Source organism: Cylas formicarius, unplaced genomic scaffold (genome assembly GCF_029955315.1).
Source record: "Cylas formicarius isolate icCylForm1 unplaced genomic scaffold, icCylForm1.1 PGA_scaffold_4__25_contigs__length_36172078, whole genome shotgun sequence".
Lineage (NCBI taxonomy): Eukaryota > Metazoa > Arthropoda > Insecta > Coleoptera > Brentidae > Cylas > Cylas formicarius.
This window is the reverse complement of record NW_026844334.1, coordinates 19,464,419-19,484,874: the sequence shown is the minus strand read 5'-3', so window position 1 is coordinate 19,484,874 and position 20,456 is coordinate 19,464,419. Positions and strand designations below refer to the sequence as shown.

The following is a 20,456-nucleotide window of genomic DNA, read 5'->3' as shown; positions in this document are numbered from 1 at the left end:
TGATCACCAAGTGAAATTTTTTTATTGATTATTGATACTGGGTTTTGTTGTTGTTTAAACATTATTTATGTTAGTGTTAGTTAATTGTGAAAAGGATTATAATCTTGAATGAAACGTTTTAATTTTGATAAATGTAATCCTCGTCTATCTACTATAATTGATAAAAAGGTATTTGTACCAATTAGGGTCAAACTCATAATAAGTCCAGGTACTCATTTTGATGAAATCCCTTGTATGATCTTAAAAGTGTAATGTAAACAGTGTAAAATCCCACGCGTCATAACGCTAGGATCAGATGCTCGTATTACTTCGCTGATTCAAAATTTCAAAAGTTTTTTTCCTGAAAAGATAGTTATTTCAACCAGCATGCAGTACAAAAAGTTGGCGAAGGGTATATAGAATACAGTTTTGTGAGTGGATACACATTTGGATAATTTTTAGAAAAAACCTTTCCTGTTTTGAAAGTTGTTCTGTTCACACTATGACATGACGCGGTCCGTTTAGGACAACGGCGTCAATAGGAACGCATGGCCAATGTATTAAATTATTATAAATATATGTTATAAAAATAATAACTATTTAAATTGCGTTCATTTTTGGGAATGTTTAACTTAAATTACATATTCTACAGTGACTTACTTTTCACATTTGTCTTTACGGCCTAATTTGGTAATGGTATTCCTAATAACGCCATTTGACCCTTTTTTATATTAATCAAAAATACCAAATACTATACTTGGGGATCTTGCAAAGTCCAATTCCAATTGCTTTTATATAAGACAAACTTTCAGTATTCCAAGTTTTAATATAGGCTTAAGGTAATATAAATGCCACAGATAAAGTCTGTTCATAGATATTAGAAAATCACTAACTATACCAATTAAGGAAAGACCCGGACAAGCTGTAAGCTGTATATATATATATATATATATATATATATATATATATATATATATATATATATATATATATATATATATATATATATATATATATATATATAATGATGACATTATATTCCGGGATATCATCCGTTCGCTTGTTGAACTCCGACTGAAATCCTGCATCCGACTGGAATTCTGCAGACGTTTCGTCCAAAACCTCACTTGGCATCTTCAATGCTCGCGCTCCGAAAACACTGTTCGAAGTGTTGTGTGATAACTTGCATTGTCCATTACAATGACGATATTAGGAGGAATGTTTGGAACTAGTTTGTTTTACAAGAACTTTCAAATCAATCAGCGGTGGTGTCTTCATGGTAATAAAGAGAAGAATCTTTAACTTGCCTTTTGTCAATTTTTTTCAATCTAAAACCCATGTGTTGAATACACTTCCATAAGGTAGTTCTGCCACATTTAACACCGGTTTCATCTTTTTCAAGCCTTCTAATTAAGATATCTAATGTAGGCACGCTTTGTTTCTCGTATAACTGGTAAATTTTACGCCGTATTATATCTTGATCACTGAAATGGGATTATTCACAATTTTCCATACCGTTGATGGAATTTTCGTCAATGTGGCCGTTTCTTTTAAAGATGCTTGCTTGCTGGCACCACGTTCAATGAGAGTCAAATATACATTGTTTATAACTTCCTTAGTCTCAATAGAATAGTGTTTTCTACATTTGGGCGGAAGCATCTCCTGAGATACATTGGACTCGCACATATTTTGCATAATTCGCACACGATTCAACACACTCTGTATTACACACGAAATTAGAATGATTACTAATAAACTTAAACTATGTAGTATACCAAACCAAAGAATATTAAACACAGGTAGGTATAAAATTTTTTTCTATATATATATATATATATATATATATATATATATATATATATATATATATATATATATATATATATATATATATATATATATATATATATATATATATATATATATATATATATATATATATAATGATGACATTATATTCCGGGATATCATCCGTTCGCTTGTTGAACTCCGACTGAAATCCTGCATCCGACTGGAATTCTGCAGACGTTTCGTCCAAAACCTCACTTGGCATCTTCAATGCTCGCGCTCCGAAAACACTGTTCGAAGTGTTGTGTGATAACTTGCATTGTCCATTACAATGACGATATTAGGAGGAATGTTTGGAACTAGTTTGTTTTACAAGAACTTTCAAATCAATCAGCGGTGGTGTCTTCATGGTAATAAAGAGAAGAATCTTTAACTTGCCTTTTGTCAATTTTTTTCAATCTAAAACCCATGTGTTGAATACACTTCCATAAGGTAGTTCTGCCACATTTAACACCGGTTTCATCTTTTTCAAGCCTTCTAATTAAGATATCTAATGTAGGCACGCTTTGTTTCTCGTATAACTGGTAAATTTTACGCCGTATTATATCTTGATCACTGAAATGGGATTATTCACAATTTTCCATACCGTTGATGGAATTTTCGTCAATGTGGCCGTTTCTTTTAAAGATGCTTGCTTGCTGGCACCACGTTCAATGAGAGTCAAATATACATTGTTTATAACTTCCTTAGTCTCAATAGAATAGTGTTTTCTACATTTGGGCGGAAGCATCTCCTGAGATACATTGGACTCGCACATATTTTGCATAATTCGCACACGATTCAACACACTCTGTATTACACACGAAATTAGAATGATTACTAATAAACTTAAACTATGTAGTATACCAAACCAAAGAATATTAAACACAGGTAGGTATAAAATTTTTTTCTATTACGGACCACAATTTTACCTGAATTTAAATTCCGAAAGTTTAGGTAATAATCTTGTTGCATTGTATGTGAATGACCACCCTTGGATAATCCCATTCAAAAGCAGTTGGTCACTTTCTTATATCTATGAACAGACCATACCCACGTATACCTGATACTTAACAAATCTGAGTGTTACATATTTACCAATTTTTAATTAGTTTGCTTTCTTTTTCTATAGGTAATAAATATGATTCGAACTTTCATGTAAAAATTCGCCATGTATAATCCAAATTTTGTTATTGTCTATGTAGTTAGAGCAATAGGGATTGTGATTAAAAATTATATTGTGTGCATAAAGTTTCATCCAGGGATTTTTACTTTTCCGTAGAAAATAATGAGTAATTTGTTATTTTGCACACACTCTAAACTTTTTACGGCGAAGTTCCATCCACCCAATTTCAATTAAATGACAGGCACTTTTCTACATAAAAAAAAATCATCGTAGGGATCCCTTCTACGAAAATCCGATCGATGCCCGAAGTTGGGAACTTTCCTTAAATTTCCAATATGGCCCTGGTGCATCTGCACAGATTCTGTTTGACACGCCTTAGGTAATTAATAACATGTTGCACACAGAATTAAATTTCAAACTCCTGTTATATTAATGAAAATTCTGTGAAGGGGAATATGCGTTGAATCTCAAGCTTCAACGTTTAAAGTATTCAACCTCAATTTCTCAGCGTCTGTCAAAGTGAGATATTGTTACAAAGTTTGCTATTAGCAACGTATAATATGCGGTAGTGTGCTATTTCTGGTATAAGTGTTATTTTGCTTTTTCACCAACGGATCGATTTTCAATATTTGAATTTATTTCGGGGGTCTCATATCATCTGTGTAGAAATGATTGTATTTGTAAATTGCATTTTATTTTTAATTATTTCATTTTAAAGATTAAGAGCAACAAACATTGCTTTCTATATTCATTTGGAATGAAATCTTTAATATGTCAGCGTAAATTTTTTGATTTAAAATTTAAAAATGCGGGCAATTAGGGCTTATCAAAACCCACAACCTTTATTTAGGTAATCTATAAATTAATATGAAAGTCGCTGCATGTATATCAAGGCAGTAGATATTTAAGTAAATAAGTAAGTAAAAGTATATTAAGAATAAAAAAACTTCTAAGCACAACTATATGAATGTGGCGTATATGTGAGTTCGGAAGACTTATGGTGCCAGTTAGCAGCAAGGACATCGTGATCCGCTCTTCGAACATGACTATCAAAATAGGACAATGTTTGCTGTTAGGTACAGTGTATGTGAAATGTATTTAGCCCCCCTAAACCACATTTCCGAGGCTTCAGAAATTCATAGTGTTCTGCCATAGACCGAGTCCGAGAAACTCTATTACCAAATCTAACAAAATGCTAGTATATCAATGAATAAATATCAATATCCAAAACATGCCAAACATTGCCCAAAAATATTTTTTGAGTTCCTGGGCATACTAATAAAAATAAGCAGTTTTCAAAAATTTCAGTGTAGTATCGTAGCAAACTTTTCAAAATATTATTTCTATTTTTTATCAATATTTTCAAAATATGTTTTTCAAGAAATCGTTTTTTTAATCTTGTGTTGCATGTACTAGAATAGCTTCAAAACGTATTTGCAGCTGTTAAAATGACAATAGGATAGGAAGTTACATAATTAAAAAGATTCCAACTTTTTAACAACCAGTCCACACAGTTCTTAATTTCAGCTTAAATACACAAAGAAAAAACACCACGATTGCGCGCTATAATAACGCGATAACTTGAAAAAAGGGACAAATTTCAACTAAATAAAAGAAGATATCACTTGTGCCAGAACATCCGTCTCTTATTTGCTTTTCTCGTTCCAATGCAAACAAGCTTTATGACTATTTCGGTACCCTCGCTTTTCACTTTAAATTTATAATTGTATATACATACAAATTAAGGGAGGAAATCTAAAGTGGAAGACTTAATCCCGAACATAACGTTTTTGTTTACCCAACTGATCTAATTATAGAGTTGGGAATAGGATTATGGTTAAAGCCTGACACCTTGTAATTAATATATTTTGTTATGGCTTAATTCCTCTCTTGCTAGACATTTAGAGGGAGGCATCAGCCACATATTTCCCGAACGATCCTTATGACACATAAATTATTACCGCAGATGATTTAAGGGTATCTCGGGGTTTATTTCCGACGTCTTGTGATAATACAATACAACTTAACCAGTCCCGATTCTGTGTTTAGAGCATGTAATTGTGTTAATACAAATAAAAGTTTTTTTAAATAAACTTTTCAAAACGATTGAATAATAACATGGAAAATGGAAAAGTTGACACTTTATGCAGCTTTTAGGTGGACATTATTTGTCAACATTTATTATTCAATCAGCTCTCCAATTTCTTGTGCTTTAATATAGTTTAAAATGAATATTTATTTAAATTTAGTGTTCAATTTTTTGTATAATAAATTGGATGTATTGCTATTTATTACTACATTACCAACCCTCCAATATTTTGGTGGTATGCTTAGGCAGACATTTTGTAAGTGAAAATTGGAAGTGGTAGTTTTGTTTGCCAGACGAAACAATTTAATCTTTTTATGAAACTTCTGGATTCCTTTTGCGTCGGTTTTTGTTAAGTCGAACTAGTTAACGTTTCGCCAATCAAAAACAGACTCAGGAGGAATCCAGAAGTTTTATAGTAGCCTGTGGAAGTTTCTTAGAAAAATCAGTCAATTTAATAATTAGAAAATTAATAAAACATTAGACCCAGACTCAAAAGAACAAACTAGAATTTAAGATATTATCATATTATTAAAATAAATGCATTTGATAAACCGACAATAAAATTAAGGTTAATTTTTCAAAGAAACTTCCACAGGCTACTGTAATGCTTTTTGCAAAGCTTCTGGATTCCTCCTGCGTCGGTTTTTGCTTAGTCGAAATTGCTGACGTTTCGCAATCATCCTGTTGGCTTCTTCAGAGCTTGAGTGAAATTGGCAGTTTCAGTCAAGCTCTGAAGAAGGATGATTGGCGAAACGTCAGCAATTTCGACTAAGCAAAAACCGACGCAAGAGCAATCCAGAAGTTTTGTAAAAAAAAAATTAAGGCTTCTTGTTACTTATTCCAAGACGATCCTCTACGGGCCAATATGACCAAAACTGGTCATTTAAAAATAATATGTCTCCAGAATGTAATTGAATCTTATTTCTTTGGTCTATTTGTACTATCTAAGAGGATGAATCAAGTTGATATTTACAAAAAATTAAGTGGAACAAAATCGTTTTGTCGAATTGGCAAAGACATGTGAAAAGTTGTTTCTTTTGATTAACCCTTTGACAACCATACCTATTTTTTAAGTTGTCGTTTTGATTAGGAAGTTCTCTTTAAAATGAAAGTGTCATAACTGTGTTCCTTCAACAGTTTCTTTTCTGGAAGAATGTCCTCAGGCACGAGTCCGGTCCTCTGCCATATTGCCCGAAAAAAACACGCCACTACTGACTACACCTGTAGACTGTCGCAAAGCACTAGGTAGATTTCATTCAAACCATTTGCTAAATCTACTTATCTTTCACCAACACGAGAGATAATAGTGTGCGTATCCATTCCGGACTTCATTCAACCCGACTCGAGACACTTTACCCTTTAGTCATCATTTTCACCACTTTGTTGCCATTCTCATTCTACGTTTTCAATATAAAAAACATGAAACTGTAATAACGCTTAGAAGTGTTATAACCAATAGCTTCCAGTGATTACAGTGATTAACGGATATCAAAGATAAACAAAGTAAAATAAAAGCTTGGGTTTTAATTTACATGGCCAGCTACAAATCAAGTACCTGCTAATGAACGGGTAGCGAATAGTTTATTATGCAAATGCTCACGTTTCAAGATTAAAGTTAATACGTCTACATAAATTAGAAGATTCTTGAAGCGCATGACCAAATCGCCGGAATACCATCTCCTCCGCCGTTTAACGAAGAAAATATTTCGAACAGTAACTGGATAATATAGTATTCACTGCACATTAACTATTCGAAACGGCATTAGTACATTACACTTGTTTTAATCGATCAACTTTAAGTTATTTCTATCATGGATAAGTGGCACATTAAAATGCTTCTAACAGGTAAACTTGATTTTTTAAGCGTAAATAGGAGTAAACCAGTCTACCTTTGATGGCCGATTCGTTGATTATGGCTATTTAATCAAGTGGTGGCTAACTAATTGCAGTTGGTTTTTGCCCAGAATCTGCAATGTTTTGGTATAAGTATGTATTTTATAAAATTTATATATTATACCACATCATGCATTATATCAATTTACTCCATACTCTAAAATACTCAAATATTTATTTTAAGTGTCACTTTAAGAGATGTTCTCAGTAGATTTGAAAGAATAATGATATTTTGACTTTTGTCACTTCTGATGGCTACATCACATTTCACTGTGTGAATCTATTCATGTTGTTGTACAAAAATGTACCCAAAAAGTAATGGTGATAGAAAAATTATAGTACATAATTATAAAACTCGTGACTAAAGTGGGGTTTGTCAAACTTGCTGCATAATATTTATTATAGAAGATTTATTTTCATTTTTATTTATATTATACTTACTTACTACTTAATATTTATATTATAAAACATATTGGTTCGAGAGATAGATACAAACAAGTGAACAGTATTTTTTCAATAGATATTGGTTTCAAATCTTCCTAATTGTGATTAGGATTAATTGATTATTCTCAAAAGCCTTTTGTGAAAGCTTTAAAATATCGAAATATTTCAATGTAACAAACGCCAACGCCAAAATGGTACAACAAAACATTTTGAAAATTAAATTGAATACCATATGATCAAGTCAGTCTGTCTGTGTAGCAGAAAAGTAAAGCGCAAATTACAACAACTTCATAAATAATAGTATATTATGCAACAATTGCGGTAAACGGCATTTGACTCACGAGTTTATTTGAAACGGCGGAGCAATGTTTTCTAAACGAGTGACTTAAAATGTTTACCGAACGTGTTGCATACTATACTTTTTCTATGACCGTTAGTTTTTGACATGACCGTCAGAATTGACAAACGTCAAAATTCAAACCGTGCGGTAATATCTGTGAAAACATCCGATTGCTTCCAAACCCGTGCGGTAAAATCCCGGAAATGTCCGAAGTGGCTCGAATCCGTGGGAAACGAAACTGACGTGGTAAAGTGACGCTTCCCGCATTGGGTATTTTACACACGGCAGTAGAAAAAATTGTTGCTTTCTTTATAGCATATGTAAAAATACGGATTCCGTTGCTCCCATTTGAAGATTCATAGTTCCGAAAGAGAGACCCCAGTAAAGACAATTGACCGAAATTTTTGTGTTATTTTAACAAACTACCAGTCTTCCAAACATGGATCTGCCACTATAATTAGTAGTAGTAGTAGTCAATTAAAGTCAATTAACAGAACTGTAAGTTGGATGATAGGCGTTACCTAAAACCTCCCAACATTTTATTGTGGTTATGAATTCTTGAATAGTGAGTGATTCAGTTTTATTGCACTGGGCAGTTTATTATTTTTTGAATGGATATTTCATAGCAAACAGCGAAGTTATAAATCGCCAGCCACCGTTCAAAGTCTATCGAATTGCCTTCATATCAACTCACTTGTACCTCTAGGCACGTTTTCGTTAAACAATTTTCTTTATATTTTACCGTCTTTGTAAAACATCGACGTCTGCAGCGACGCCCTAATCTCATCGACAAATGTGATATAAATACAACGGTCTCACAACTCGCTGAAAATTTATTTGTTCCTTTAGACGATTCAAATGTGAAGTTCTTATCGGCTGAAATGAAATGGCTGTTGGCCACTAGGGGCGAACAAGTTTATATGCTGAATTTTATCACTGGAGACCATATAAATGATCCTTTTTATTAACACAACAAAGTTTCCGGATTGCAGTATGTGACTAGAGGAATTATTTACGACCGAGATAGTAAAGTTTATTTCACATAAAACCAATTTAATCCCCACGAAAGTGGTCCCATAATCTCTGCTCAAATATTGAATTGGGCACATGTAATTAAATTGTATTACAAATTGCGATGATGGATATTAAGTTTTCAAAGGCCAATAAATTTTCCGTCTTACCGTCCATCGGTGGTTATTGAAGAATTTCATTTGTTTTTTGGAAAACGTCTTCTTGACCCTGTTCGGAACTTGTCAGGCATTTTAAAAGTGGTTATTCAATTCATATATTCGCTGATACATTCTTTAAGGTATGAAGTGTTTGCCTTCAATTTTCCTTTTGACAGTACAATCGATTTCATAAGGTGTAGGAAACCTAAGAGAAGTGTAAATCTCAGATTGCTCAGCGGAAACACCGACACAATTACTATAAAATGCAAACCGCAAACGCCTAGAATTAGGTGCCATTTCTGTCTATTTTTTAGCTTTTTTAGTATTTTTGTGTTCTTGTAAATGAATTTTAGCCCTTAAATTTTGTTTGTTTGATTGTAGGGTAGTTGTGGCTGTAAACTAATATTCTATAATCATTCTTAATTGTTTATTAACTTCACGGTTAAAGACATTTTATCGGGTTTCTTTAAATATTTTAAAAATTTTGATGGATGGTACCTAGGTTTTTCAAGTGCTGCAGTTTTGTGCGTAGTTATTGTACTGACCGATTTCAGTTTGTTGAAACATCTAAAGGAGAGTCAAAATGTTTCTATTCCGTGTGAAGTACCCCAAGGCTCAAAATTAGGGCCTCTCCATTTTAATATCTATACATGCAATTTGAGTAGTTGTTTACAAGACTGCAAAATTCATTCCTGTGCTGATGATACCGAAATATATTTTTCATTTTTTACGGAAAATTTCCAGCAGGTAATCCAAATTAAAGACAAAGATATCAAGCGGGTTGAAGAGCATCAACTCGAGATAAATGCTAGCAAATCTTACTTTCGAATAAGTGTTAAAGATCAACATTTAATTTGCTCTGAATGCGCGCGAAATTTGGGACTAAACTTTGATAGTGATTTGTGTTTCAAGCCGCACGTAACATTCAAAAAGCCTATATGAGTTTAAAAAACATTTATCCCACTCGTGACTTTTTAAAAATAAAGTAAAAAATAAAATAAAATACTAAACTGATGTCCACAATTTGAATCTTCGATAAAGGGGTCTTATTTCTCCTCCCCCGCATCGTAAAGAATTGTTTGATAGATCGTTTTCCTACTATGCTTGCAAATGGTATAACGTACATACAATAACGTACAGAAACTGATGCCGACATCTTTTAGAAAAAAATATAAAACTTTTCTTTATAATCAATTTAGTAGTCAAAGATAATTAGCCGAAGTAGATTTTTATTCATGTTAATGAACTGATATATTCAATATGTATCATAATATGTTAAGATATAAGTAGCTATGATCTTTTTAAAATTGTTTTCCAGTTCCTTTTTTTGTGCAATGCTTCTGGTTTACTGCTAATAGATCAATGTAATTCCGAAGTGCAAAAAAATAGTAGAGACAAAATGGGTCATTAGTTGATATAGATCATGTCAGTATTGTGGAATGAAGGACCACCAAGTTGATGCAATAAATAAGAATTTAATTAAGAGAATGACTGAAAAAGTTACACATATATTTGCATACACATGTTTGTCCACTTATTGTTGCAAATTTGTGCAAGTAATCGACTTCAAAAAATGTATAACATTCCTGCAGGAGACCATAGTAATAGTGATAATCATTTACCGGCGGATGTAAAAGTATCGACTTCTCTTTGCTGAACGATGACAACATTCCTTTCGAGGCTCTGCTAGCAAGACAGAGGCGGACTACACGTGTGCATCGTACATCCGATAAATATTTGAAAAGTACATTCTACGTTGTAGATATAAAAAATTTGGTCATATTAAAGTAAATCAGATTCAGTGGGTGAATAATTTTGCTTTAGAGAATTGATTTTTTTATTTTAGCGCTGTTGTTTCATTTATGAAAATATAATAACGAACTGTTGTGTGATATACTTGTATTCTAAATTGGGACTATTGATTCCTTCTTGTATTATAAACAAATTATTATTTTCAAGAGTTTTGAGTGTTGCTTGTTTCCTTGCATCAATTTCTGAATCCATCGGAGAATTAGATCTAGATTCAGATTTAAGAAAATTAATAATAATTTATAATAATGATAATGTTCATTAAATTCTTCATTATTCTTTACCACAGAAAATTGACTAAAGCAAATATTTGCCCATAATTAAAGCGTGGTGAGAGAACTTCGATTCGCCTCGAAAGTCCTATTGCACTGGAAGCTTAACTTTTATTCCTTCATAACATTAATTCCGTTGGAAGGAAATGAAAAAAACCAATTCAAGCTGACCAAAGTTGCCATTGTATTTAATATACGGCTATCATAAACCCGTTTGTCTCAGGAAAGACTAATATTAGCTTAGCTTTGGTTATTCTTTGATGCTTTCCTCGATTCTTATAAACGGATTTGGCCTAGGATAAATTAGTTTGACCAGAAATCGGATTTGGTAGTTAACATCTCATTATTAGCGGATTGAATAATCTTGATGCTAAAAATATGTTTGATCCCGGTCATATGATTTTAAAACATACACTGCGGAGTGAGGCGTATATTTATTAGTTTCCTGTCGTATTCAAAATAATTTTACGCCCATAAAAATTTTTTTAAATGGAGGAGCAAACTGAATAAACACCTTGATAATTAAAAGCTTTAAAGCCAAAAATAGTACCCACTTTCCCAAACGCTAAGTGCGTCCCTCTCTCCCAGCTGCTGTGTCTGCAAGAATACCTGACCCTCGAGACTCGGATAGCTGGCTTGAACACCGTAACATGTCCGTCAGTACTTCGAGTACCGTTCCATCTATCGAGTGCCTTTTAACAATGATTTTCCGATATATAAAAAAACCGACGGATGTTCGGGCGCCATGACGCAATTGGTTTTGATGGTTTTTGTGACATCCTCTAAACATCAGTGCCAGTTCGCGATGGATGTGATAGTGATATAAATACTTTTAATGCATGCGGTGTTGAATATAATGGGGAGACTGAGTAAAATCGGACAGAACGGAGGTAATATTAAAGTGAGCTACAGGAAACTGAACAACGAGCACTCGGGAAATCGTGACGGTCTTAAAATTATGCCAGCTGTACCGGAATATCTATCGTATTGCTGTAATAGATGCGGACATACTCAAAAACTAGAGGTAGTAATCATATCAGGGTCATTGGCCATATGTAGAACGGATTTGATGGATTTTATATACTGTGCATGAAAATACTAACTAATTCCAACGTTGAAACTTATGCTGTACAACATCTTGTTTCAAATTTACTTCGTATCAAAGGATTTCGTCAATGCCGTACAACAATGTTAACCGCAATTCAACAGGAATTATTTATGCGTGCAAAATTAGTTTTGCTTCTAAACTATAATTAGCTAACAATTTTTGCAACACTGAGATTTAAACAACCGTTTAGGTTGGCGTAGACAGGCACTTAAGGCAAGATCCCAAACCCGCCGATACTTTCACTTAATATAATGAAGCAGGTGGCCGATCTGTAGAAAAATACCTTTGGCCTTCTTAACCGGGTTTTCCTTACCTCAAACTGTAACTTTTCAGTTTACAAATTCTGCAATATTGAAATAACTAGGAAGTAGAAGAATTGCATTTTTCCCCACGGTTTATCAATCATTATTATATTCAATCAACAGAAAAAGTTGGTAAAACAAAGTTTTTAATTTTGCGGACGAGTTTTGTTATAAATGAAAAGTAGTTTTGCAGTTATCAATTCCTCTATAGGAAAAGTTGTCTACGTTTTACATTCACGTTGGCATAACGACTTAATAAATTTAAAATGTTTATAAGATAAAAATGGTGGGGTCAACGAGCTTACCTTTACCGGCGTTTTTGAGAACGATTTAAGTAAAAGCAGGTTTGATATTTCATTTTCTGATTGTTTTTTCATGTTCAAGAAAAGCATGCCATTTTAAATTAGAAAAAAAAATTATTTCTATATTATTTACAAATCTTCCGGTTTCCTCTCGCATTGTTTGTTGATAAATCGAACTTGCTGATGTTTTGCCAATCATCCTGTTAGCTTATTGACGGCTAAACTGATTGAAACATATTCAGTTTAGCCCTGAATCGAACTTTGTGATGATTGGCGAAACGTCAGAAATTTCGATTTAATAACCACCGATGTAGGAGAAATCCAGGAAATTTCCAAAGTAATAGTATAGTAGTACAGAAGCGTGTAGAAGTTTTTTTTGTTTCTTGTGTTTAATTCTAAAAATTAAGGTCATTTTCACTATAAATGTCATTGCAGATTGTATTCATTTTCTAATATGGGCTTTATTAATAGTAATTAATTCATAAAGTTCTACTTAAACGCAAAAAGTACCGTGCAAGTTTACTTAAAATGAAGGCCGATGCAGAAAAATATTTTAATTTGCGTAGCTTATTTCCTGTTTGGGAGCGTTTTTTCAAATGTATTACACCACTTCAAATTGTTTTGATGTTGTATATTTTGACAAATAACATTTTTTTCAGCAAAAATGGTTCTTCATACTAAAATTTTTGCTAAGAGTACCTGCAAAAAGGCAACGGATTCAATTCCATGTCGAAAACACATCAACGGATTAATTGTTGTGCTTTTAAAAGCATTTAAAAGCCCCAAAGTAAATGGTGTATTTGGCAAACATTCATTTGCCATTAAGGGCTACCCTCACCTCGGGGTGAACTAAAGAGTTTTGTATTACGGTACAAATAATGACCATGTTAATGGTTACATTATATTTAAATATTTACAACCGAAGAAAACGTTTCGAGTATCAATTACATATTTTGTGAATATTTCCATGTTTTCTAAAATTTATGTTTCAATACTTAATGCACTCCTTTATTCAATTAATATCAGAAATACGACAATTATATATAAAAATTACCCACAGAATTATTTATGTTCAAAATAAAATCAATTTACACGATGGAACTAGATATTTTGTTATGCTGTTGTCGTTAGGTAACTTCGATATAAAACTGGCGCGTAATTAATATAGTTTTAGTCTACAGTTTTCAGATTAGAATATACCTTGGGACACTGTAAATGTCAAATATTTCGAAAACCAGAGTAATGCAAAATACATACAAATCTCCTGGTTAATAATTTACCGTTCTGTGTTAGTTTTGGTTAGTTTGATGGTGGTTTTAATATATCAGCAAAATAACTAAAACTATCAATCCAAATTCTTATGAAATAAATCTTACCTTATCTATTGGTTTACACATTCATGTTCTCATTTACTTCCTTATCTAACCTAATTTATTTTGCATATTCATATATACATTCATACATATACAAATGTGTATGGTCCGTTAATTTGGTCACTATCATATTTCAGAAAATACAAAATACAAAAGTTGAATAAGTTCGTTTGCAGTGGTGCTCAATTTTACAAAATTATTCTTGATTGTTGCATTTTGGGTTGATATTTTTAGCAGTACAAGTTGTTTCGGAAAAACCTAACGTAAATGGCTTTTTAGAGGTTCTTTCTTTAGTGTTAAATTTGAATTTAGTTCATTTTTTTACACAAATTAATTTTAAACGGCAAAAAAGATAAAATGATGTGATTTAGAGTTGAAAAAAAATTGTTTCATTTTTGACTGCATTTTTTTTAGTGATAAAAAATCTAACCAAAACTAAATAATAAAGATTTCCTTAAATAAAAAATACTTTCGAATAGGATTACCACGAAATAAAATAACATCAAACGCAAATTTTATATCCCCCAGCAAATTGTTGGATGTTCATAATAACCTCCACGTTTCTCGTGCGAAACGCCGTTAAAGAATATACTAATAACTTACAATAATTGCCAGGAGAAGCATATTTGAAGGATACATTCCATTGTCGAGAGGAGAACGTTACGCCAAACAATTTTTATACCGGCATTCCGAGTGCTCCAAGATGATTGTCATTTTTCTCTCTAATTTGCAAAGTTTGCGTTCTGAGAATAATTGAGATACCTGGTACATTATTAAGACCGTATGAATTGAATTGGGAATGCCACGGATGTGCTTAATATTGTTTTCCTGCAACTTATTAATGTAAAGTACCTCCAAAAAATGCAATCTAAACACGCCAAAGCGATATACCGGGTCTTCATTTTCAAAGTGATGTAATTAGGATGAATGATCAATTATTAATATTTTACACAAAATACAACCATATAACACATACATCATTTTATTAATATCCTTACAGCAATTTAGATTAAAAAAAAACTTTTGATTGGGTCAATAAATTTTCGATTTTTAAATTGTCCAATCCAAGAGCTATAAAACTAAAAAACAGACATTTGCCGAACAACTCACACCAAAGTAATCCATTAACATCATGTTACAAGGGACCCGCCAGATGAAGCAGGTATAAACCGTAATTTTATTTGCTAACACAATCCAAGTTGTTGTCGTTTCCTCTTTTTCGATATATCAATAATATTTAGTTAGATTTGTCATTTTTCTTTCACTTTTGTTTATTTATAAAATTTACAAAACAACACTAACAAAGCATTTGTAGAATGATAGAAAAATAGATGAGTCTACGAATTGGGCCACTTTAAAAAATATAATATGCTCTCTAAACTTTTAGGACTTTTCTAAAAAAAAAATTTAAACTGTCATGCAATTCGCAGAAAATGAACAAACTAAATAACACAAATCATAAAATTTACCAAATTTTTGCAAAAATCAATTGTCAACAGTCTATAATTATATTTACCTGATTGAAGTGTCCCAATTTAAAGCAAGAGAAAAAAATATTTTCTATCGGTTCATACAACAGATCAACTGAAAGTGTTGCCCAGCTGTATGATATTATTTCAATTAGATTAGTTTTTAAAAGGCCAAGAACAAATATAAAAATTAAAGCAAATACATACCCAAATTAAACCGAACGAAGCTCTGGTTTGATTATTTTGAATATAGTGATGCTTTAACTTATTTATTATTGTGTTCATTAAATTTTTGTTAGGATGTTGGATCAATTTTTATGTTTTATTTATTAATATAAAGAGTTGAAGTCTGCATTAATATTTTCTTCAACCACCTGAAGTATTAAGGAGGAAAGCGACATTTTAATTCTATAACTTGTAATGTGATTTGATACAGGACTATATTTGCTATTTAATTCTACTTAGCGTTATAGGATGTCCCATTAATAAATCACTTCTTTTAGATCACAATGTAATCAACATCTAGCTATTATTCAAGGTACGTAGTATACATGTGAGGCTAGTAAATTTTCGTATTATGGGGCATTTGAATTTGTCGTAGAGGTGTATTTTTGAACTGTAAGTGTTTTTGTTCGGGCTTAATGGCCGTCGTTGAGTGGAATTTCTTCCTGACGTTTCGCTAGCACGAGCAGCTAGCTTCTTCTGACGCGCTCCCGGCCGAAACTTGCATTTATGACTGGGGAATCGTGGAGGGGAGGGGGCGGGGCATTTTAACGCATGAGTGGTTGTGAATACCGGGGCTGTCCTTGTGTTCCTTAAGATGGGGTGCCAAATTTATTTGAGCTGCAGTGTCTCTTCTTTTCTATTGAAATTATTTGTATGTTTATGGATTTCTATTGCTTCTCGTACGAGGCGGGCATGATAGCTCGAAGTAGGCGCAAGAAGCCTGGCTTCCCCAAAAAGGAATGTTCTGATCCCCTTCACTGAGCGCGTGTTCCGCTACTGCCGATTTGTCCGTTTGTCCCAGTCTGCAGTTTGTCTGATGTTCCTTTATCCTGGTTGCGACAGAACTTTTTGTCATTCCAACGTACAACTTTCCACAGGTGAATGGTATGCGGTAGACTCCGGCGACTGACAGTGGATCTCTCTTGTCCTTGGCTGATCTTAGCGTTTGTTGTATTTTCCTTGTTGGTTTAAATATTGTGTTAATATTATGCTTTTTCAATATTTTTCCGATCCTGTCTGTCACTCGAGGAATAAAAGGTAGATAAGCACTCGCAACCGTTAGTTGTTCACCCGGGTCTTGTCGTGAGGCAGTTCTGGGCCTCATAGCCTTATCGATATCAGATATCCCGTATCCATTTGATTGGAAGGCTTTTTTGAGGTGATCTAGTTCTGCTTCCAGGTGTTGTGGATCACAGATCCTCCGGGCAGGTTCTGTTAAGGTTGTCATGATTCCTCTTTTTTGACTTGCATCCAACATCGGAGATGGAAGCACCTCAGAAGAAGCTAGCCGCTCGTGCTAGGGAAACGTCAGGAAGAAATTCCACACAACGATGGCCATTAAACCCGAACAAAAACACTTACAGTTCAAACGCTGGTCGCGAAAACCTTAATCACTTTAGGTGTATTTTTCTTTTGAAGATCAAATAAATTAAAACATAACGAAACAATAATATATAGTGTTTTCAAACTTAAGAAATTAAATGCAAATTGTGCCGTATACTATTCATTCAAAGCATTAACTATTAAAGGTATTTTTGTCTGAATAAGGCTGCGTACGCAATACATTAACCTTTTGGAATACGGCACAAACAAACTACTACCACGTCTAATATTTGTTTGTCGGCTCTGCTTCTGATATGTCCAACAAACTTCCAAGCGTTTGTTGAACGTAGACAGATCAAATATAGTTGCTGTTGTATGTTATAAATCATATGTAACTGCATTAAATATTTACTTAATACCGGAATAACCGTTAATGTTAACAATTTCGATGTGCTTGTGTATTTCTCGAGACACCGTTGACAGTTTTAAAGTCCTATATGGACTTTTATTTTAAGCAGTAGCGCTAGTAGAAAGATTAATGCCTTCCTATTAAATGTTTATTTTAGCGGGTAAAGTAAATGCAACGCACTTGGAACGCTTCGAAAATTCTTTTTTAATCTCTTTAGGAATCGTGAGAAATATTTTAAGACACAATAAAATTGTGCTTAACTTAGTTATTATAAAATACCTTGTCAGTTATCAGTTATAAGTAATTACCGACAATACTTCAATCAGGCATCGATGCCTGTAAGGAAAAAATAAAAATGCACTGTTTATCATTTTTTCTACTCCTTACTCTAAAGTACACAATTATAGATAACTGTCGTGTGCAAGGTATCACTATAAAATGTCATCTTCATTAAACACTGTAGCTAGCCAGTTCCACATTTCCGGTTCTTTAGTTACGAGTTTCGATAGATATTTGAAACATTGATTATAAAAACTTCTTCAGATACTCCTTTAAACTCGAGCTCCGCTAATGCCAATGGATGATATATAACCACGCATGCGTTACTATGTCCATTTTTATCTGCTATTTCAAATTTGTTTAATATAAGCTTTTGTTAGTCTCGATCTATGATTATGGTTACAAGTATATGGTAGATGGTATTGAGGACAACATTGATTGCATTTCCTATCGAGTCGAAGAAAGGGAATCGTTATATTATGTAACGCAACTTCAAATTAATTTATCATGGTTACAATCGGGCGTAGAGCAACTCGAGCGTAGTAAATATTTGCTAATTTCAGATAATACCTATTTTAAAATCTTGTGTAACATAAAAATCACGCAAGGAAATATTTCGAATGGAAGCGCAAAACATCGAACCCATTACAGACAAAAAATTAAACAGTAAGCTATGCATGGGCCGGATGTAAATACACACAAATCTCCATTCGCCAGATAAATGTGGCGTACTTCCTTACTAAACGTACAGAGCATGTAAATTACATCTGTCTGTTCGCTTTTAAAAATAAATAGTGCTTTCAGCAGGAATAACTTCTATAGCTATTGTTCGGTTGGCATAATGAAGAAGTTTCTCGCTGAGATAAATATAATTTTCTATTTCTAAATATAATTTTATACAAAGTTATCATAGAAAAATGAATCAGAATTAGATTATAAAAACAAAATATTTTTAAACGTTTTAGTTTTTTTAGGTATGTAGGCTTTTTTCAATAAAACGACAGTGAAATGTAAAAAATATCAAAAAAATTATTTATTGTTTTATCCGAACCTTAAATCTTAATTACCTACTCAGTTATATAAACTTGTATATTTTTCAATTGTTATATGAAAACTAAACATAAGTTTCGGAATAATTTTGAAAAAAAAACATTACATATTTCAATTTAGAAAAAGTAGGAAAATGGCTATTTAGTACCCGGTATTGAAGTCGTACTTAACTTATTGTTTCCAACCAATTCAATAATACATCAGAAATAGAAATGTTTTTATAAAAATTGCGTTTGAATTTGATAAACGCCCTTTTGGTTTTGACACCAGCGGACGACCCTTACTTTTTAGGTATCTTTTTGCAGAACTGACAAACTTCAAATAATCTATCGAAAACATTCAATCGTTCTCAGACCTGTGACAAAAGTGCCAGAAAGGCTCTTCTGATCAGTATATAATTGGCTATTTTAGAGTAAGATCAATTGTGCAGCGTGTCACTTTAAGTCGCCAGCATCGTTACCCGCAGTTGTGAGCCAATTCGGACTTTTGGGTACTTCAGTCACAGATTGAGAGCGATTTTGAAGTTTGTCAGTTTTGATAATTCTGCATGTGTTATGTTCTGTGCTATATGCGTGTATGCAACACGTTTATACTAAAGTGTAGTTTAAAAAAATTGTTGCATAATATGCTATTTTTCTTATAATGTTATTTTTTCTAGTCTTAATAACCATTTGCATATGCGCTTTAATTACATTATAACTTATTATCAAAACAGTTAGCATTATCTTTCGTTATTGCTCCCCCTAAAGCGCTTTTAAATGTCACATTGTGTTTTAAACAGTTATTTGGAAATTTGTTTATGTTATTAAACTTCAAATTTAATTTAATTTCTTAGAGAAGAGGGCGTCAGTTCTTCCCCTTGACACGTTTTCAACCCCGCAACTTTATACAAATTTCTGGCCTTCAAGCTCGTGATGAACTTTTCGGACGAGTTCGTAACACTTATTAAACCCTTATTAAATTCTTTGATTGCGGTTCGTGTTTCCACCTTCTAGATCATGACTGGTGGTAAAATTTAATTTTCGTGTTATTTGTACATTATCAGACAAAATGTGTATAATCGAATTGTCCATCATCCATCAATTCGCCAGTTATATATTTGTACCTGCAGCTAAAACAGAACAAATGTAAAGTAATGTAATGATTTCGAAGGGTGGCATAGTGCTTTTCATAGTATAGATAAAAATGAACCGAAACTCAAAAACTGCTAGGTATATCTTGAGAACTCGCAAGAATACAAGCAAAGTTCTAGATATTTTTCAGGACTGAAAACTGCCATTTAATAAAGTCTAAATGACCAGCAAATAATAGCATGTTCTGTCATATGAAGAACCCAGCAGAAGGTATTACTTGTAAAATTTTCTGATTTTTTGTAGTATTTAAAATGTTTTTTGAAAGAAAAAACTTAGTTCTAAACTAGATAGAGCAAAATTGATTTTTAAGAAATATTCAACGTATTTAGAGGAAGACATTTTTCAGTCAAATTATGTGGCGTACTTATGTTTATTCTATATTTATATATAGTTATGGTTTTCAAAAAATTCTAGTGTTGAGGCATTTTCAATGATGCATGGTATCTATATGAACATTTGCTAGTTAAATTAGAATTAAAATCTGTCAATGATATCCTTGCACATTGACAGCACGGCCAGTCATGATATGACTTGA

General features: G+C 32.7%; 1 protein-coding gene across 3 annotated transcripts in view; it reads left to right on the top strand.

Moving 5' to 3' along the window:
• LOC132701227 (EGFR adapter protein-like) overlaps positions 1-20,456 on the top strand; it is a 148,565-nt gene that overhangs the window by 76,083 nt on the left and 52,026 nt on the right. The window contains exon 1 of one of the 3 annotated variants that reach the window (XM_060669002.1): positions 11,590-11,838. The exons of 1 other annotated variant lie outside the window; for it this stretch is intronic. Coding sequence is in view for 1 of the 2 variants with exons in the window: in XM_060669000.1 (XP_060524983.1) it covers positions 11,784-11,972 (189 nt within the window). In the remaining variant the exon portion in view is untranslated. Of the gene's footprint in view, positions 1-11,589; positions 11,973-20,456 lie in introns of those variants that run through there. One more of the 3 variants, XM_060669000.1, reaches the window with a different exon arrangement.